The sequence below is a fragment of the Coregonus lavaretus genome (assembly GCF_964263955.1).
Source record: "Coregonus lavaretus genome assembly, chromosome: 16".
NCBI classification, from domain to species: Eukaryota; Metazoa; Chordata; class Actinopteri; order Salmoniformes; family Salmonidae; genus Coregonus; species Coregonus lavaretus.
The window spans coordinates 21,635,857-21,658,167 of record NC_140003.1 but is presented as its reverse complement, the minus strand read 5'-3'; the positions used below and the strand labels follow the sequence as shown (position 1 = coordinate 21,658,167).

Below are 22,311 nucleotides of genomic sequence, written 5' to 3'. Positions count from 1 at the left end.
TGGCTTAGCTCACATCCAAGTCCTGGAGGCTGTGTGTGTCTAAAGTAGGCCTGGCATCTGGACTTGTCTATTATCGTAACAATAGCAGGCCTGCTCCAAATAGCCCCATTGTTAGCCAATAGCCAGGATACATTCTGGTAATGAGTGTTGGAACACAGATTTGATGATGCACTCCCCCTGGTTAGTCAGTGTTGTGAGCTTGATTGGGGCTATGGTGCATTATGCACAGTGGCTATGGCTGGTCTGGGATCAGTGTTTAGGCTCATAGTGGTGTGGATGTGTGGAGTGTGTGTGTGTGTGTATGTGTTTGTGTGGAGGAGGGATGGAGGTGGTGGGTTTTGTAAAGCAGTCCCCTTCTGTAGGGGGATGGAGGGGGAGCTGGGTAATTGTGGGTGCTTTGGTCCCAGTGTGTAATTGCAGCCTGTGTGTGAAAAACAGGGGACACGTCCCAAATAGCACCCTGTTCCCTATATAGTGCACTACTTTTGACTAGGACTCTGTTCAAAAGTAGTGCACTATAAAGGAATAGGGTGCCATTTGGGATTCAACCAGGGTGACGGCTTCCTGCTATTGTCACCTGACAGCTTATCACTCAGAGCTCCAAGCTAATGTAAATGTGTCCTCTCTGTCTCACACACACACACACACACACACACACACACACACACACACACACACACACACACACACACACACACACACACACACACAGACTGCTGTCTTCAGACAAAGGGCTGCCTTTGTGTCTCCAGCAGGACAGAGAGGTCTGATGAGTGTCACACTGTGGCTGCTGTTTGAAAATGAAAGACTGCCTCTGTATGCCCAAGCTGGTTCATGTTTGGTCGCTGTTGCTCTCTCTCTCTCTTTCTCGCTCTCTCCTAAGTTACTTTTTTCTTCTATTACATAACCATCTCACTTTCAGACACCCACTATGTTTTATTTATGATTTGAATGTGAGTGCCATCAGTAGCCTGGCTGGGGGGAGCAGGAGAGAGCAGCGTGTGAGAATGGCCTATTCACAGTAGTCATTTGGTAATGGGCATCACAGGACTGGCCTGTGACTGAGTTATTCAGCAGAGACTGGAGTAGAGCCTGTGCTAATTGCTAGCTGCCAGGGAGGAAAGGAGAGCCAGTCTGTAGACTAGAGTGCTGCTATACACATGATGAAGACAGAGAGAGAGGGAGCGCTGCTACTGGGACTGGGGCTGTCCAAGGCGACATTACAGTAATGACTTTCATTTATGTAGCTAGTTATTTTTCTTCAACTCAAAGTACTTTACATTCTATGGGAGTAATTCACCTCGTCTTTCCTTCCACCATCAATACTGTTCAATGTGCACAACTCACAACTTGAGAGATAATTTGTTTGAACATACACGTGTGCATGTGATGGATCATGTGAGAGCCACGCTGTCATATCTTCTCTACTGGGTCAGTGACATGTGTGTGCTTGTGTGTGTATGTAATGGATGTGGTATTTACCTGTCGCAGTGGTTACACTTGAAAGGCTTGGCCCCGGTGTGTTTGCGGTAGTGCCTCGTCAGCTCATCGCTCCGGGCAAAACGCCACTCACAGCCCTCCCAGGAGCACTTGTACGGTTTCTCACCTGACAAGACAGACAGACAGAGAGGAAAGAAAATATTATTGACCCTGTTTTTGTGGTAGCAATAGTGGATACCATTAAGTTGGTCTTATACAATACCTGTGTAGTTACACTATAATGGAACATAATTTTGTAGTTTTCTCAATTACATGTAGGCTACTGATAAGTAAAGCGGTGTATGATTGACACACCTGAGTGTATTACATCATCACCAGTGTGAGATGAGATCCTCCCATTTCATTTGCTGGTGTTACCCAGTGTGAGATCCAACTAACTAGTTAATGTACCTATGTAACCCAACCCAGGATTACACACAAAGGGTTTTATATCAACCAATCATAGGACTCCCAGAGATCGCTAAACGAAGTCTTTCAGCGAAGCCGTGTTAATTCATAATCCTAAAACTAAAATCACCCTGAAAAATGAAACTGTTTTTTCCTTTTACACCCCCCCCCCCCCCCCCCCCACCCCCCCGCCCTCGCCTCTCCTCTTCCCCCTTGGACCCCCTGCGGAGAGATCTGAAATTCAAATGAAGTTTCTCTCCAGTTGAACAGATGGGAGAGGGAGATATCTATTGTTCACAAGCTGTAGTTTTATCTCCCTGATAGAAAGGCCCTCCGGCAGGAGGTTCTTTTACTTTTTGGGATGGGAAAGGGGGGTGTAGCGGGTTGCGGAGGGGGTGTCCGGACCCTGAGGACCAGGCTGTGTTCGGATGGGCCTGGACCTGGCTGGTGGGGGGTAGAGGGGGCTGAATCCGGGAAGGGTTTTGGGGTGGGTAGAGGGGGTGCCACCCGCCCCGGTGCTGCTGAGCGCTGCTGCCGTGGTTGATTCAGATCTGGGAGTGGTAATGATAATTGGAGTCTTAATGACGCTTAATGGGAAGTAATACCGTACTTCCAGTCAGCCAGCTGCGACCGTCTTCCCAGATCACCGTGTCCACCAATCTTCCTAACTAGACTAAAGTGCCATTAGAGTGAAATCTAAGCGGCTCAAACGGGAGAGCAGCGGTACGTCCAAATCACAGACAGTGGGAGACAGAGGGTGAGGATAGCGGAGGGTACCCATAGTGTCAGGGAGGCTGTGTGTGGAGGGGTGAATGGAGGTGGGGATGGTACTATACAGGACACAGCTCTGGTGATGCTCAGAATCACACTGACAAGCTTTTCTTTTTAATCCCGAATGTGAATGGAGAAGCATGTTTTCTTATATCCTCTACTATAAATAATAAACTTAGGGAACATGTCCTTATGCTTGAAAATGTGCATGGTAAAACACATTATGCTGTTTTGCAGCAATGTACTGTGTAGAGTACTGCATATGTTGATTAAAGTAATTCATTCTGCTACAAAACACCTGCTACAAAAAGTGTTGATTAGCAGAAGAATGTCAGTGATTTCATTGCCGAAAGTAAATTGGAGGCAACCCCAGCAGTAGACGGTAAAGGATGATGCGGTTTTGTTTTACATAATCTAAGAGCGCTGTGGAATCTGCTGAGAGCACGATGATGCAACAGAAAGTAAAGGATGACGTGGCGGAGGACGAGAGGAGAGGACTGAGTGATGTGAGATGATGCAACGCACCTCCCTCATCTCCCCTCATTTCCCCTTCACCCCCCACTCCCCACTCCCCCCATCCGCCATGTCGTAAGATGAGAGGGAAGAGAAAAGGCAAGTGGTCTGTAAATGATACCTCCAATCCCGTTTTATTTCACATTGCCTTTTCTTATTACGTTTCCTTTTTATTCTTTTCTCCATTGTTTGATCCATTGTCTGTGGTGAGATTGTGGTAATGTGACAGATTGCAGGGCAGAAACACCTCAGGATCACTTGCTGTGCATTTCTTTCCGTGTTTTGAATATGATTCAAATCAGCAGAGGGCATTCTGGGTACTGGGCAATGACCCGGTAATGGCTGCTGTTAGAGAGAGAGGGTGCATCCGGAATGGCACCCTATTCCCTATATAGTGCATTACTTTTGATCAGAGCCCTATGCATAGTGCACTATATAGGGGAAAGGGTGCCATTTCGGACATAGCCAGGGAGACGGCAACACCTCAGCAATGTATCGGCAACACACCACTTTACAGACAGATTCCATTCCACACACTCCATATAACACTCCTCTACCTCTGGGGTGAACACATGAATGCAACACATTCTGAACATCTGCCTGCCTCTGCCCCTTGATACACTCATAAACATTTTGCCAAAAGACCTGAGGCTTTTTTATCTGCTCATTCTCCCCCACTGTGTAAAACCTGTAGCAGATGATATCCCCAGACAGTGTTGCCTTGTCATAAGAGCCTGTTAGGCAGGCAGGCAGGGATGAAGGCAGGAAGACAGGGAGGCAGACAGGCAGGAAGACAGGCAGGCTGGCAGGGATGGAGGCAGGCAGGCTGGCTTCAAGGACCACTCTCTGTCATTTTGGAGTCTTGGGGCCACAGGTGCAAGACAGCAAACATTTCACACCCCTTCCCCAGTAATTGGCTAAAGGTCCCCCTCCTCTCCTCCTCTCCACTACCATCAGCTCCTCCTCTTTGCATTAACCCCCCTCCTCACTATACCTCCCTCCACCTCTCCAGACTTGACAGAATGAAGCAGGGCCGGCTTGGACCCACCACCACGGCAACCGCTACGCCAGCCAATTATAACTCGCCGAGGCGAGGATGCATGATGGAGTCGCCTAGCAACCGGCCGAGAGCGAGAGAGTTTGTGTGAGAGAGAGACAGAAAGAGAGAGAGAAAGACAGAGAGCGAGAGAGAGAGGCGTGCAGCCGCCTGAATCCGCCAGTCATGGACACTCAGCGCCACCAGCCAATTATGGCTCTGCTCTGGATCAGTGTAATACAGTTGCCTGGCAACCAAAACCCCAAAAAAGGGAGCAGTTTGGGGTGGGTGGGTGCTTTTTTTGGGGGTGGAGGGAGAGTGGATTTGGGGGTTGGGTGGTGTTAGGGGCTTGGGTAGTTGGAATGGGCAGCACTGTGTTAAAACAGGCTGAGACTGATACCAGGAGCCACAAATAATCAGCCATTTACGAACTCTCCTCTCGCCAGTTCTGATATGGTCTCCTAGCAACGCACCCCCCGCCTCATCACCCCCCTCTCCCTCCCACCAGCATCACAGGTGCCTGTGTGCTCCAGTTAATTACATTTCCTTAGTCAACTGGAGATAGAGCGTAGAGCCTATTATGATCTCTCAGCTCTCAGATTAAGTTACAGCAGACAGACACACAAACTGACTGAGACAATTATGGCCCATTTCACATTTGCTAGAGTTTCATCCATGCAGCAGCTCCCGTCTAACTAAAACCAAGAATCCCATCCCAACACCAGAGGAGTGAAGATAGGAAAATGGTGGGTGGGTTTCTGTTCTGACTGCCCACATTCTAGAACAATGTTCAACCTATAGAATTAGAATCACTAGAATGGACATTCGTTTTAGTCATTCTAATTCTATAGTTATTCTAGTCATTCTAATTCTATGGTTATTAAACCTCAGTGAAAGGCTGTGTGTTTCCTTACCGACTGTTATTGATGGGGCCCTCCAGGAGCATGTCATCCTCATGAAGAAAAGCCCCCCTTAAATCCTGCACTAATCTTAATCTCCCTCCCTGTGTGTCACTGATGTATGGACATAATAACCAAAAAGGAGGATTAGGCTAATTACTGTACTGTGCTGCTCTTGTCTTGTAATGAACATATCGGGGCTGGGGCTGCACAGCTACAGAGCAGCATGCTGCAGCATGTCTTAAGGGTGTTGTTTTCTCTTCGATCCTTCTCTTTTTTTCCCCTTTCCCTCCTCTTATTTTTTGGGTGATGGAAGAGGAGGGGGCGAACGAATGGCTTGCATCAGCTCGCTGGTGATTAGCATCGCTAGCGCTCAAGTGGCAGCGGTGAAACCTGCCGAGTCAACAGCAGGCCTCAGGAAAGGATTAGCGTCGCTAACACTGATGCTAACGCTACGGCTAGCGCTAACGCTAACCTGATGCCAAGACTTCTCTCCCTCTCTCTCTCTCTCTCTCTCTCTCTCTGAGGTTCACTGGGAGGGCAGCGGTGGTTAGATACTCCAGGCTGCAGTAGACATGGCTGAATTAGCCATTTAGACCTGTCAGTCTATCAATCCACTGGCAATTACCGTACCACTCCCTCCGCTAGCAGCTTGTGAATGGAGAGATTGGAATGGTTTCAGTAAGAGACTCAGAGTCACTGAGGTGAATGAGAGAAAGAGAGAGAGGCTGCACTGCAGAGCTAAGACCAATGTATTTTTAGCCCATATGAAGGACCTCAAACTGGGAGATAGAGGGATATATCAAGACTGCCTCTGTGTTTCTACTTCATAACATTGGATTGCAATCCTTGCACTTACACATATCAAGCTGAGCACTGATACTGAAACAGAATATGTTTTCAGGCAGAGAGTTGAAACCTAAACCTATATTCTCCCAGGGTCTTGTGTTAGGTGCATGGTCCTTGGTCAGGCTAGACAGTGTGTTTTCAGGCAGTGTGTTTGGTGCATGGCCTGGCCTTAATGGCTATGTACCCTTATAATCTCAGCCAGAAGAGGACTGGCCACCTCTCAGAGCCTGGTTCCTCTCTAGGTTTCTTCCTAGGTTCCTGCCTTTTTAGGCCCATTCCCATGGGTCAGGCCTAGGTTCTGTCTCACCTGTGTGTGTCCTCTGGTGTGCCTTCAGATGGGAACTCTTGGTGTAAACCTTCCTGCAGCCGTTGAACTGACAGCGATGGACCCTCTTCTTGTTCTCTGGGATATCTCCCCCCAGCGACCCAGCCCCCTGCTCGCTGTCGCTGTGCCCCCCCCTGCTGGGCGGCGAGGGTAGAGTGGCATGTGTGGCCACCAGCTTGGCTGCGTTCAGACCAACCTTCTTGGCCACCAATTTGAGCGTGAGCGTGCCGTCGGCCGTGGCAGTGAGCGTCTGCATGGGCTTGACCAGGTGGCGGCCCAGCTCCGGCGAGGAGGGCGGTGTGAGAGAGGTGACGGCACTCAGCTGGGCAGCGTTGACCCCCTCCTTGGTGGTCTTTGCTCCAGACTCTTTTCCGGAGGCCTTGGTGTTGTGGGGCTGTGGGGCCTGTAGGACCTTGGGGAGGGAGACAAGGAGGGGAGGGGGGCTGGGCTGGTCGGGGAGGTTGGGGAGGAGGGGGTCCAGTGGGTCCATCAGGTCCTCGTCACTGTCAGTACCCTGCATGAAGGTGGGCGTCAGGAGACAGTCAAGCTCCTCGTCAAACAGCTCTGATAGACGCTTGGGCTCTGTCTGCAGGTACCGCTCCAACTCCAGACAAGTCTGTAAGGGTGAGAGAGACACGGTCAGAAACAGGAACAGTACAGGAGAAAACACTCATCCCTAATCTACACATATTATTCAGAGACGCTTGGGCTCTTTCTGCTGGTACCGCTCCAACTCCAGACACTCGGTCAGAGACAGGGACACACGGTCAGCACGGGCACACCAGCCCCACCACACTCATCCCTAATCAACACATACTGTATCAGACCCCATACCAAACTACCAATTAGATTAGCCTCGTATGAAACAACTGATCATATCAACCATATACACTCTTAGAAAAAAGGGTTCCAAAAGGGTTCTGTGGCTGTCCCCATAGGAGAAACCCTTTTTGGTTCCAGGTAGAACTATTTTAGGTTCCATGTAGAACCCTCTGTGGAAAGGGTTCTACATGGAACCAAAAAGGGTTGTACCTGGAACCAAAAGGGGTTCTTCAAAGGGTTCTCCTATGGGAACAGCCGAACACCCTTTTTGGTTCTAGATAGCACCACTTTTTCTAAGAGTGTATGATAACCTGTCAGTGATTCAGCAGAACTCAAACAATCTGACACAGCCACACTCTATATCATATGACTACTGACTAGATACACATCCAGCTCTGCTAATCTAACCACCATCACACATCATCATAATCTGAGCATCCTATCATCCCCTCCACCCAGTATGGTCCAGTGGTCCAGCCTCTCCAGAGAGAGGCCATGTTGACCACGTCACCTGCCCCTAGCTGGGCCCAGAGAAGGGGGGATATTCTGTGATTGAGCTGTGAACTGTGCTGGCCTCACTGTTTCCCTCCGCTCCGCTTTACAGGGGAGAGAAATAAACCAGCCATGGACTTTTTATTATGTGAAAGAGAGAGGGAGGGAAGGGAGTGAGGGAAAGGAGGGAGGGGGATACATGCAGAGAGAGGGGTAGAGAGAGAGAGAGAGAGAGAGAGAGGGATACGTGCAGAGAGGGCACAGTGTTTACCAAACAATCAGCAGAAAGGTTATTATATTTAGGCTGTTCCCTCACCTCTCGCTTAAACCATACCCTACCAGAAAAGAAACCCAGAAAATCTAATCTTTAAAATTCACACACATACAAATAAACACACACACACACACTCTCTCTCGTGTTTATTTTCTGCTAGGGCTTCATTAGAATGAGCAATGCCTTGCCATGAGGGGAAGAGAGAGAGAGAGAGTAGAGTAGAGCACGGCTCACTAACTGTCCACTCAGCACATTCTTCATAATGGTTCTACAATATTGTTGTGCAATCACAGTGACCAGTTTAGATATTAGCATGTTCTGTTTGGCATGTCACAGCTAAAACACTTTGGCAGAGGGAGGGGGGAGCAGCGGAATGGAGTCAAACATTCCAGCACTTTAATCTATGTTATCAGTGCAAATTATAGCTGCCTTACCTCTATTATCTTAACTTCAGAAACACTGTGACACAATGTATCTAAAGGCATGCAGCACTTGTAGGCTGCCCTGTTCCCATGTGCTTATAGTCAGGCTGCCCCCCCTGTGACAAAACCAGCACCACACATTTTTGTTGGGCGTCTGTTGCAGGCTGATAAGCTTTGCTATGCTAGTTTTACTTCTGTTTTAAAAGGTCTTCTTTTTTCCTACGGAGCTACATTTGCATATGAGCATATATCAAAGAGATTTCTTTGGGGGTGTGAGTGTTTCAAACTAATTTTGGCTGATAAGCATTGTGTAGATATAGTGCGACGACGTACAAAAAAAGTCCTTTGTAAACGCTGCCTGACAAGGCTTTGGGTGATTCCTTTGTCCAGCTCCTTGCTATGATTTGTGAACACTTCTATCCTTTCTTAGTAATTCTAGTGTAATACAATCTGCAGTCAAGCATGGCCAAGGAGGGACATTGTATTTATTCCCCTTTAAATTGGATCAATCACCACTAATGCATGGTAAAAGCAACACTGGGGGTAGGCCTAGCCATGTCCCTGCTTGCCAAATGACCATTGAGCTAGTTGGAATAGCTCTTTAAACATTGTGCTACCTTCTGAGTACATATTATACTCAACTGTGACTAGGCCCACAGTATGGTCAGCGACACACACCTCAGGGGCTGGAGATATCACACGCATGTCCAGTAGGAGAATACACCCCCCCCCCCCCCCCCCCCCCCTCTGCAGGGGGATAGATCAGAGCAGTGTGGGAGCCTGCTGGCTCATGGCTTTGGCAGCTAGTGTGAGTAGAGGGGGCTCAGTCACCTCCATTCCCCCGCTCCGTCCCACAACATACGGATAAAGGTCATATCATACTGTACTGCTCTCACTGTGCTGCTGCTCAACGGACATTAAAGCCTGCATGGCCATGCATTAAACCAGGCTGAGCATTCATAGGACTACACACTCTTAAAAAATAGGGTACCAAAAAGGTTCTTCAGCTGTCCCTGGTGTAACCTTTTTTGGTTCCAGGTAGAACCATTTTGGGTTCCATGTAGAACCCTAAGTGGAAAGGCTTCTACATGGAACCCAAAATGGTTCTACTTGGAACCAAAATGGTTCTACTTGGAACCAAAAGGGTTCTACCTGGAACCAAAAAGGGTTCTTCAAAGGGTTCTCCTATGGGAACAGTTGAAGAACCCTTTTAGGTTCTAGATAGCACCTTTTTTTTCACAGAGTGTTACAATGTATGGATGTAATATTATAGGATCTATATGGAACTGGATCAATCATTATAAGACTATTTATTGGGAGAATAAAGCCACAAACATGGGTGGTTAGGTATAGGCTACATTGTTATAGAAATTGCTGAGAAGTACGCTAACTGTTCCTATAGACTTCCAGTCATTGCTCTAATGCTAGTTAGCAATGGCTCCAGAAACTACCTTCAACTTCAGACAACCTGCACGCAGAGGCTTAATTGCCAAAATGTCACACTCTCCCTTTAACAGTGAACAAGGTCATGTTAAATAGGTGTGCCATGTTTTACAAGGCTCCATTAGTCACATACAGTATTAACATAAAACACCAGTCAGAGGAAATACAATGACCAGAGGTTGTGTGTGTGAGTAACCACCCCATAAAAGATGAAGCTACCACCTTAAGCACATACAATACACTACAATACAATACACATTGACCCAACAATATAGTTGGAGGTTTTATCTGGTTTCACTGATATGGGGGTTGAAATGTTAACAGTTAAATACACTACAGGAGCATAGCAGTGCGGGGACTACAATTCTACTGATAAACATTACTTTGATATCAAGCACCTGTTAAAAGTCTATTGAATGTGTAAGTAGGTCTATGTTTTCTCCCCTCTCACACTGTGACTGGGCCATAGCTCCCACAGCTACAATAAAGAAGAAAACAAACTGCTCCATATTCTCCATTCTCCCTATGTGAGCCTCTCTGGCCTGGACTCCACCAGAGAGAGAGCCTTGATGCTAGGCTTAGATTTGTAAGCCGCTTTGGATAAAAGCGTCTGCTAAATGGCATATATTATTGTGTGTGTGTGTGTGCCACAATGTATGTGTGTCACTGTGTGTGTGTGAGTGAGTGTGTCTATCAATAATAGATGTTGAGCCGAAGGGGTTCATACCCAGCTAACAGCCTCTGTCTGTCAGACAAAGAGACCAGAGAGGACCACAGCCATCGCTACATCTACAGCTAACTGTTATTACACCATCCAGCTGGACTCCAACTAGACACAAAGGGGAAATTATCACCAGTCTGTTCCAAATGGCACCCTATTCCCTTTATAGTGCATTACTCTGAAGGCTATCCATAGGGCTCTGGTCAAAAGTAGTGCAGTATGTAGGGAATAGGGTGCCATTTGGGACACATCCCAGCAATATCTGACTTGGTTACTCTCAATGTCTTGGCACCAGTGGCGTAGCTTGTGGGCCCCCCTGCCTTGCGGGTGCGCTATGCCAGTGCTTGGCACCCTGCTCTGGCATTATAAAGTCAGCACATTATCTAAACTAATGGCTTCATATGATCTCATTCCTGCATCTAGGAAAGTGTGTATTTATGTTCTCTCTCCCCTCCATTTTGGGGTTCAAATCAATCTCATACAAATAGGTTTTAATTAAAGCTCTTTTGCTTTCATCAGATGCTGTTTGAAGCTCTCTCTCTCTCTCTCTCTCTCTCTCTCTCTCTCTCTCTCTCTCTCTCTCTCTCTCTCTCTCTCTCTCTCTCTCTCTCTCTCTCTCTCTCTCTCTCTCTCTCTCTCTCTCTCTCTCTCTCTCTCTCTCTCTCTCTCTCTCTCTCTCTCTCTCTCTCTCTCTCTCTCTCTCTCTCTCTCTCTCTCTCTCTCGTAATTAGCCACTCAAACGACCCAGCGAAGAGATACTCTTTATTCAGCTAATTTGCTGATGGGAAGCCTGTGTGTGTATTTTCATCTGTGTATGTATAAGCGAGAGAGTGTGTGCAGAGACTGGTCGCCTACGTGCCAAGAATTTTGATTTCACTGCAGAAAACCTCCTCATTGTGCCTTGAGGGGCTCTGTTGTATATCTTAGAGAGGTGCCATTTCAGAGAATACAGTTTCCCCCCTCAACCCCCTTCTTCTATTTAGCCTGTACTGTATCATACAGCCTTCAGTGCAACTGGCCGTTCTCAATGAGCCGGAATGGAGTCTGTCCGTAACGGGCCATCTCCCCTCCCCTCCCCTCTGGTGTTCATAACAATAACCCAGGGTGCTGTAACTCCGCCTTGGCTATTACCCCCCCCCCCCCCCCACACACACACACTCTGAACATCATAACCATTCCTCTGTAAAATTGGGACTGCACCCTTGATTCATTGCTGTTTATTTTGTCGGGAGCGTTAGGAAAAGCGTTAGGAGAGGTTTGAGTGTTTCTGTGGAAGCGCTGAGGAGCCTGCGGTACCTGCTGCACCATTAGCTCTGTAACGACACCACAATTACTGAGGCTGAGGCAGCCCTGCCTGTCAGAGGAGAGGAGCGCTATCAGGACGGGAGGATGGGAGGAGTGAGAGACGCTTGCCATCAACAATGGGAGACGTTTCAAATCTCTATCACTTCACCTTCTCCCATCCTCTATTCCCCACATAACCTAACCTCATCACAGACTTCTGTCCATCTTTATTGAGAGAGAGGGAGATATAGAAAGAGGGAGGGAGAGAAATGGGACAGAGAAAGGGTGGATAGAGAGAGATGAAGAGAGTGAGAATAGAGGGTGGAAGGATAGAGAGAGATACAGAGTAAGGGTAGAGGGAGGGAAAGCGCTTCACTCTCCCAGTAAGAGGTAGATGCTATCTGTCCCAATGACATTTAGAGCATCATCGCAGCAGACTAACATCACAGTCATCTGGTCTGGAGCCCACACTGTCTCTGAAAGGATTTCACGGATTTGTTACCCTCCCTCCCCTCTCCTTCTCTAACAGGGGATCGGTTTACTATGGAGCACCTGTGTGTGTGAGTAGCTTGTCATGGCCCTGGCTGCCGACCAGCGGTGTGGCTCTTGCCTGCTGTTTGATGGTGGGAAGAGTGACAGGGCAGGGGCCAACAGAGGGCTGTGATGTAGCTGTGTGTGTGTGTGTGAGTGTGTGTGTGTGTGTGTGAGATGTGATGTGTGCGTGTCTGTGATGATGGAGAGAGTGACAGTGGAGGGGCCATCGAGGTTGTGGTGAAGCTGGGATGCTATGTCAGTCAAGGAGACCAAAGGGGAGACGACAGCTGAAACACACATACACACACACGGTCTCCCCATCCCCCTTATCAAAGCCCCAGGGTTCCTGACATTTAGAAGATACAGTTACAGAGCGAGGCAGTAGATACAGTGCTTTAGTGTGTGTTGTGTGTGTGTGTGTGTGTTTGAGTGTGTGTACTTTTGCTGCTTTAATTGAAAAGCTGGTCGTAAAACCAGTGAACTGGAGGCTCTTGGAGGCTGATTTCTTACACAAGACAACAAAAGAGAAGAAGGAGCTCAATAAAGAGGTGAATGGCAAATGGAAAGATATGTGTGTGAAAAGTCAACACACATCAGCTCTGTACAATGCTGAGTGGCAAAATAGATTCCCTTTGATCTGAAACAAGACTCCCTGACTGCGTCCCGAATGGCACCCTATTCCCTATAGTACACTACTTTTTCCACAGCCCATAGGGTCAAAAGTAGTGCACTATGAAGGGAATAGGGTGCTATTTGGGATGACAAACTTATTTCAGAGGAGTTCAAGGCCTGGCAATGGAACAGCTTGTTCTGTCAGAACATCAATTTCAACAAAGATTTGGTTCTGTGTTCAGGAGGGTCGAGAGAGTAGACAAAACAAGAGATAAGCATCTGAACAGGACGTACACTACTCCCCAGACCTTGTCAATGTCTGTTACCTTTCTCATTTTATACACAGAGGTTTTAGAGCCCTTTCTCTACGCAGCTACTGTTCAACTGAAACAGCCCTCGGATGGTTGAGGAACATTCTTCATATAAAGCGGTTAATACAGAAAATATTACATTTAGAAGACAAAACCCAAGCCTTCGGAATGTCCTGAGGCACAGCTAGATTTTATTGCCTGGGATATGTCCCTGAAACGGCCCCCCTGTCTGCCCAGTCCACAACCCTCCACTATCCCCAATCCCCCTACCCCACTGGCCTCCTCCAATGAAATTTTAATCAACAGTCTATGATGGAGTGGGGCCACTCAGACACTCCCGCTGTGTGATTGCTCTGCTCCCCCACCCCCCACCCCTCCATCATCTCTGCACCTGTGTCAACCCCCTCCCCGACTCCTTCTCCTTCTCTCCCTCCCTCCTTACAATACTTACAGTAGCCCCTCATTCCCCCCCCCCCCTCCAAAAAAAAAAGCACACCCTGGCCCACCCTGCCTCCCCTTTCGCACCCCAGAAAGCACATGTCTCCGACACATTCTCTCACAGCAAAGCAATTAGCACGCGAACGCCACCGCCCCCCTTACTCTGCCCTCACCCCCCACCTCTACCCCCGCCCTGATCCACTGCCACCTGGGCAGACTAATAAACATAGGTTATAAAATTAATGAATAGCGCAGGCAGCAGCAGATAGAAACAGCATAGTGCAGAAGAAGAAAAATGCAAACAGCTGTTAGCGGAGACAAGGCAGATATGCCCTTTTAATTTGGGGGATAATTTAATCCCGTTTCTCTTGGCCCCTGGCCACTGGCGCGTGGTTGGTGGGTGCGCGGGGAGCGGGGATGGGGTGGGATACGGGGTGATACGATGGCTGGTTGGAAATGAACGTCTCCTCTGCCGTCACGCGCCAGACGGCCCTTCGCCCGGGTCATTTGTCAAGTCATGAGCTTGTCCTCCAACATGCGGCATTTGTCGAGGGTGTAAAAATTATGTGCTTACTCTCCACAATCCATTGCTGCAATTCCCACTGACAGCAGAATTGGCTGCAGAGCCAGAGCAGAGCACTCACTACTACCACTCCCAAATGGACCCCCATTCACAATAGTGCCATAGGTCAAAAGTAGTGCATCATTTGGGGTGCAGATGAGGGGTCCAACTCCTGTGTGAGTGTGTTTCTGGGTTAAGACCAGAGAGCAAGGCCTCATTCAACCAACCAACCACACATTCACTACCTCCGCATTGGAGAGTTCTGAGTGCCCTAACAGAAAAAATGATGAACACTTGACTTTTTGAATGTTGTTGACTTTTACAATACATATTTCAGATTTTAATATGACATCTCTGCCATAAGTGGCTACAGCACTTATGGCAGAGGTTTAATAAAAGCTATTTAGCATTACTCTAATATACACAGAGAACACTCAGATGTAGGATTGCATGGCATATCAGCATTACATCAATGCACAGGCAGCAGATATCATTTCTAATCCTAACCCTAAATTATATATAATTTACACACAGCAATATTTTGAAAAGATCAACATCTTGATCAAGTGACAAACAAACAACCACCTGTCAAGGTCTTGCCTCCTGATATATTATACCATACTGCCTGGCCTGCACAGTGTCCTGTAAGACAATCACACCATCATGCATGGCCCCAGCCAAATCAATAGGAGGAAGAGAGAAAGAAGGAGGGAGGAAGAAAGAGAGGGAGAAAAAAGAGGTGTGGTCCCAGTTACCAGGAGGAGAGAGGAAGAGGGGAGGGAGAGCAGCCTGGTCTCATAGACTAGAGGTAACATAGTAAATGTAAATCCGGGACACTCAAATTAGTATGATATGTTATGTTTGGTATGGTTACATAAAACAGCTGGTTACTTAAGGCAAAAAACAAAAGTAGGGTGATTGGTCGGGGTTGATGGGTGGGCGTATAACGTGAACATTTAGCAACCCAAAGGTTGCGAGCTCGAATCTCATCACGGACAACTTTAGCTAATTAGCAACATTTCAACTACTTACTACTCTTTAGCTACTTTGCATCTACTTAGCTTGTTAGCTAAACCTTCCCCTAACCCTAAATGTAACCCTTTTAACGAACCCTTCCCCTAACCTTAACACTTTAAGCTAACCCTTCCCCTAACCCTAACCTTAACCCTTTAACCTAACTCCTAAACTTAACCCTAACCTTTACCCTAACTCCTAGCCTAGCTAACGTTAGCCACCTAGCTAGAATTCATAACATATAATACGAAATTGGTGATAGAATCCACAAATTAATACATACAGTACCATACGAAACGCAACACATCATACTAAATGGAGTGTCTCAGATTTACCTACAGAATAATATGAAATGCTCTGAGATGAGGTTGGGGAGAGAGGAGGAAAGCATCTGGCTGTGAGTGAAAATCAGGAATTCACAGCTACATTTGGCAACACCTAAAAATATCCCACTGCTGACACCACCTGCTGCAAGCAAGGCCTCTCTCAGGGAAATACAGTGAGGAAAAAAAGTATTTGATCCCCTGCTGATTTTGTACGTTTGCCCACTGACAAAGAAATGATCAGTCTATAATTTTAATGGTAGGTTTATTTGAACAGTGAGAGACAGAATAACAACAAAAAAATCCGGAAAAACGCATGTAAAAAATGTTATAAATTGATTTGCATTTTAATGAGGGAAATTTGTATTTGACCCCCTCTCAATCAGAAAGATTTCTGGCTCTCAGGTGTCTTTTATACAAGCAACAAGCTGAGATTAGGAGCACACTCTTAAAGGGAGTGCTCCTCATCTCAGCTTGTTACCTGTATAAAAGACACCTGTCCACAGAAGCAATCAATCAGATTCCAAACTCTCCACCATGGCCAAGACCAAAGAGCTCTCCAAGGATGTTAGGGACAATATTGTAGACCTACACAAGGCTGGAATGGTCTACAAGACCATCGCCAAGCAGCTTGGTGAGAAGGTGACAACAGTTGGTGCAATTATTCGCAAATGGAAGAAACACAAAATAACTGTCAATCTCCCTCGGCCTGGGGCTCCATGCAAGATCTCACCTCGTGGAGTTGCAATGATCATGAGAACGGTGAGGAATCAGCCCAGAACTACACGGGAGGATCTTGTCAATGATCTCAAGGCAGCTGGGACCATAGTCACCAAGAAAACAATTGGTAACACACTACGCTGTGAAGGACTGAAGCACATATACAGGGCCGTCTGAAGTTTGCCAATGAACATCTGAATGATTCAGAGGAGAACTGGGTGAAAGTGTTGTGGTCAGATGAGACCAAAATCGAGCTCTTTGGCATCAACTCAACTCGCCGTGTTTGGAGGAGGAGGAATGCTGCCTATGACCCCAAGAACACCACCCCCACCGTCAAACATGGAGGTGGAAACATTATGCTTTTGGGGTGTTTTTCTGCTAAGGGGACAGGACAACTTCACCACATCAAAGGGACGATGGACAGGGCCATGTACCGTCAAATCTTGGGTGAGAACCTCCTTCCCTCAGCCAGGGCATTGAAAATGGCTCGTGGATGGGAATTCCAGCATGACAATGACCAAAAACACACGGCCAAGGCAACTAAGGAGTGGCTCAAGAAGAAGCATATTAAGGTCCTGGAGTGGCCTAGCCCGTCTCCAAACCTTAATCCCATAGAAAATCTGTGGAGGGAGCTGAAGGTCCAAGTTAACAAACGTCAGCCTCGAAACCTTAATGACTTGGAGAAGATCTGCAAAGAGGTACTAAGTCATGTTTTGCAGAGGGGTCAAATACTTATTTCCCTCATTAAAATGCAAATCAATTATAACATTTTTGACATGTGTTTTTCTGGATTTCTTTGTTGTTATTCTGTCTCTCAGAGTTCAAATAAACCTACCATTAAAATTATAGACTGATCATGTCTTTGTCAGTGGGCAAACGTACAAAATCAGTAGGGGATCAAATACTTTTTTCCCTCACTGTACACAGAGGTGTGTGTGTACAGTTGAAGTCGGAAGTTAAAACTTGTTTTTCAACCACTCCACAAATTTCTTGTTAACAAACTATAGTTTTGGCAAGTCGGTTAGGACATCTACTTTGTGCATGACACAAGTAATTTTTCCAACAATTGTTTACAGACAGATTATTTCACTTATAATTCACTGTATCACAATTCCAGTGGGTCAGAAGTTTACATACACTAAGTTGACTGTGCCTTTAAACAGCTTGGAAAATTCCAGAAAATGATGTCATTGCTTTAGAAGCTTCTGATAGGCTAATTGACATCATTTGAGTCAATTGGAGGTGTACCTGTGGATGCATTTCAAGGCCTACCTTCAAACTCAGTGCCTCTTTGCTTGACATCATGGGAAAATCAAAAGAAATCAGCCAAGAACTCATAAAAAATATTGTAGACCTCCACAAGTCTGGTTCATCCTTGGGAGCAATTTCCAAACGCCTGAAGGTACCACGTTCATCTGTACAAAAAATAGTACGCAAGTATAAACACCATGGGACCATGCAGCTGTCATACCGCTCAGGAAGGAGAAGCATTGTGTCTCCTAGAGATGAACATACTTTGGTGCGAAAAGTGCAAATCAATCCCAGAACAACAGCAAAGGACCTTGTGAAGATGCTGGAGGAAACAGGTACAAAAGTATCTATATCCACAGTAAAACGAGTCCTATATCGACATAACCTGAAAGGCTGTTCAGCAAGGAAGAAGCCACTGCTCCAAAACCGCCATAAAAAAGCCAGACTACAGTTTGCAACTGCACATGGGGACAAAGATCGTACTTTTTGGAGAAATGTCCTCTGGTCTGATGAAACAAAAATAGAACTGTTTGGCCATAATGACCATCGTTATGTTTGGAGGAAAAAGGGTGACGCTTGCAAGCCGAAGAACACCATCCCAACCGTGAAGCACGTGGGTGGCAGCATCATGCTGTGGGGGTGCTTTGCTGCAGGAGGGACTGGTGCACTTCACAAAATAGATGGCATCATGAGGAAGGAAAATGATGTGGATATATTGAAGCAACATCTCAAGACATCAATCAGGAAGTTAAAGCTTGGTCGCAAATGGGTCTTCCAAATGGACAATGACCCCAAGCATACTTCCAAAGTTGTGGCAAAATGGCTTAAGGACAACAAAGTCAAGGTATTGGAGTGGCCATCACAAAGCCCTGACCTCAATCCTATAGAAAATGTGTGGTCCGAACTTAAAAAGAGTGTGCGAGCAAGGAGGCCTACAAACCTGACTCAGTTACACCAGCTCTGTCAGGAGGAATGGGCCAAAATTCACCCAACTTATTGTGGGAAGCTTGTGGAAGGCTACCCGAAACGTTTATTCTGACATTTCACATTCTTAAAATAAAGTGGTGATCCTAATTGACTTAAGACAGGGAATTTTTAGTAGGATTAAATGTCAGGAATAGTGAAAAACTGAGTTTAAATGTATTTGGCTAAGGTGTATGTAAACTTCCGACTTCAACTCTGTGCGTGCGTGTGTGCGTGCGTGTGCATGATTACGTGTGAAAATGTTTGTTTTTGCGTGTGTGTGTGCATGCATGCGTTTTCTGTGTGTGTGTGCATGTGTGTAATTGTGTGTGTTATTGCATGTGTGTGTTATTACCTATTGCCTGCCCTGCAGCCAGTGCAGAAGAAGGGAAGTCAAATGGCCCAGCCACTGAGAGAGTAGATGGTTGTGGGGGACACAGGAGAAATAAGGAAGAGCGATTGCACTCAGAGGACTTGGCCCTATTAGCGGGCTAGCTTGAGCTCTGGGTGAATTATGGCCGAGCAGCAAATAACCCCCAGGTCAGTCCAGTGTGTGTGTGTGTGTGTGTGTGTGGGTGTGCTTCAGCCATATTGGCTTAGCTAGTGGGCTCAGTGTGACCATGCTTAGAGGGGGAATCAGGAATCAATACATCACTATTATCCCCCCAATTCACTACGGATGGGGTTAATTTTTCTTGGATTTGCTAGTTATCTAAATGGTGGTGAGAGTGGTTGTAGTTTATTGTGCATTGTCTGGCAGTGGCAGCCATGCTTGGGTTGTGATTCCGAGTAAGGAGTATCTGGTGTAGTGTGTGTGTGTGAGTGATGTGATACAAGTGTTGTAGGTATGTATGAGGACAACGGTTGTAATTTGAGACGCCACAGAGTAGGGCTAGGATTATTTATTTATTTTACAAATCGATACTTGCGGATTCAAATATCAATAGAATATTATCCAAAAATGTAACTGAATCGATTTTTCCCCCATCACTACCACAGAGTAGGAACTGGTCTCATCTGCTGAGACATCAATTATGTCTGATCTGTTTCATCTCTCCAGATTTCTCTTCTGTCTGGCAAACATGCAAAACATGATCAAGCAGATTAATTATTATTCTATCATTAAAATGATCAACTTCAGATCATTCTCCATTCATTGCTGTCCACCCATAGTACATACATATTCAGAAAAACTGTCTGATACATAGATATATTGTCTATGGTCTAATATCTGCCATCCAGATCAGCTCTGCAAGCCAAATGTCTGTTTCCCACATCAGTGATGTTGTGTGTGGATGGCCAGTACAGTCAGTGGACCAGAGTTCAGTCTACAAACAGGGCTTCATCCCTCCTTAGATGTGAGGTGTGTGTGTATGAGATTGAGTTTCTCTGTACAGTCAGTGGACCAGAGTTCAGTCTACACACAGGGTGCTGATCCCTCCTCAGCCTGGATGTGGATGTGGTGAGGGGTGGCTAAGGGTCAGGTCTGCTCTACATCTGTATCCTGTCTCAGTAGGAGGATGGCTGGCCGGATGAGACAGCTGTAGGTCTGAATGGGAATCCCCGTATTCCATCCTTTATCTGAGTGACAGGCTGAAGACTATGCACTACGCACTAGGCCCTTATTTAGTAACTCACTATCTGCATTAATTGACCATGAAAGTACCCAATAAATACACAGTTGGTGTTAATGTAATCTGGCTCAATACTTTACTCGTAGGCAGAGAGTTAAGCTCAGCTCTGGGGTTGAAGATTAGGGAGGACAGCAACTCATTCATTACTGTGCTTCAATATTTACTTTTTCTTTCTTGCTGCCTATCAACACCAAGAGGGAGATACTATTTTAGTCCCTCATGGGCCCTCCTCCATTCCTCCTTTCCTCCTCTCTTCTCCTCCTATCCTCTCCCGTCATATGTCTTTCCTTGTCTCCTTCCTGCACATTGCCACCAGGCTTCTGTCTGCTCTCCCCTCCTCCTCCTCCTCCTCTTCCTCTCCTCTCTTGTCTTTGTCCCCTGGCTGCTGCACACCAGACCAGACCATGTGCACACGCGCACCCGCGCACACACCACCAGGCTAGCTCCTCTGGGAGCGGGGAGGAAACAGACGGACAACAGCTCACACAGCGACGAGGAAAACAGTGTCACCATGGCAGCATGTTGGTTAAAGCCATTCACATTTTTAAGAGAAACAAGAGACAACGTCTTGTCTTTGTGTCGGTGTGAATGTGGGTGTTCTATCAGCCTTTGTTTTAGAGGAAACTGAGGGGATGCGTTGATATCCAAAATGGCTGCAGGGTAAAGTGAAACAGTTGTGGGTGTGGAAAGGGTTGACATAGGGGTGAATGAGAAAATGGTACATTATCCTTGTTGTACAATACTTCAAATATTGGAATAACCAGGTGTAAAAGGCTACTTTTTTCATTCTTTTATCACACTGAGTTGTTAGAAGTGGTGGTGGGATCCAGTGTTAGTGAGGGTGGTGGTGAAGTTAGTTGTGGCTGAGCTGATGTCTTGTGACACCTCTTGGCAGGACATAAGGGTTGCAGCGTTCAGGTTCATGAACTAAACCAGACAGGTTTATTATGACATCAGCACTTACGAAGCCAAGGGGGAGAGCAGGACTGAAACACACACCTCAACCTAAATGTTAATGACACAGCACAGGACACACACACACACGCACGCACGCACACACGCATGCACACACACAGACAAACATTAATAGAGATAGCGCTGCCATAAAAGTAATTCCTAGATATTAAATCCTCCTTTATAACCCCACAGTCAAACCTATTCTATTTCCATATTAATTATTACAAGACACCATCTGTAGTCTATAATAATTCTACCCCATGGAGGAAAAGGATAATAAGGATTATTATTTTCAATATTGTGCTTCTATAAACGTCCTTCCCTCCCAGGGCAGAGGAACAGAACCAGGCTGATTCTATTCTGTCTGACATAACCATAACCCCAGCCGTGAAAATCGTATTTTCTAACTTCCCACAGGAACACGCCAAACTCAATAAAAAGCCTCATGTATCCCTGTTCCACTCCTGAATGAGGCCTAATGATAACCCTCTGCTCTGGCCTCTGATGGGGAGCTGAAGGAGAACATTTATGTACAGTCAATAATGAGGTGTGTGTGTGTGTGTGTGTGTGTGTGTGTGAAGCAGTGCATTATGTAGTTAATAGTGAGATATGAGGCAGCATTGCTGCTAGGGGCCAGCTAGTCTCTCAGATCTCTGAGGCAGATCCAGCCAAGAGAGGCCAGGCCAGGGCTACAGCTCCATCAGAATGGAGGTGGTGCTGGGGACACAACAGCCTGCTCTGCAGTCTGTAATGTGACTGGACTGAAGGCTCTTTGATCAGTGGGACAACAACTTGTGTTGTCATACAAAGGGATTCTATTATAAAACAACTTTAACTGTATATCTAAGACATTGTTATCAACAGCCTTGTTGAGCTTCCTGATTTTAGACAGAGGAAGCATAATTTTAATAATGTACCTCAGTCACTACACAACATACACCCCCCCTTCCCCACACACACATATTTATTGGCGATAATAGAGTGTGTCTGAGAGAGAGAGAGGGTTTCCAATGCTGAGGTAAAACAGGCCAGAGGCGACAGCCTGCCAGCCACACTGTTCTCTGATCCTGATCCATAGCCTCTTCTCTTCTACCGGTCTCAGCCGGTCTGTCCAGCCAAGGGTCAGGGGTCAGCCTGCTACCACCCAATTAAGCCCAGCAGGACAGGGAAGAGCCGCTCTGGACCATGAAGTGGGGTGTGCCCTCCTCGCCCCTCGCCTCCAGGGCCCAAGTGACCACAGGGTCACCCAGAGTC

The 22,311-nt window shown here is 46.6% G+C and overlaps 1 protein-coding gene across 1 annotated transcript in view; it reads right to left on the bottom strand.

The window, feature by feature from the left end:
* Positions 1–22,311, bottom strand: part of klf7b (Kruppel like factor 7b) — a 59,992-nt gene that overhangs the window by 3,783 nt on the left and 33,898 nt on the right. Inside the window, exons 2-3 of the mRNA XM_084179516.1 lie at positions 6,263–6,896; positions 1,483–1,606 (exon numbers count right to left, since the gene is read on the bottom strand). Of these exons, the coding sequence (XP_084035642.1) occupies positions 1,483–1,606; positions 6,263–6,896 (758 nt within the window). The remainder of the gene's footprint in view (positions 1–1,482; positions 1,607–6,262; positions 6,897–22,311) is intronic.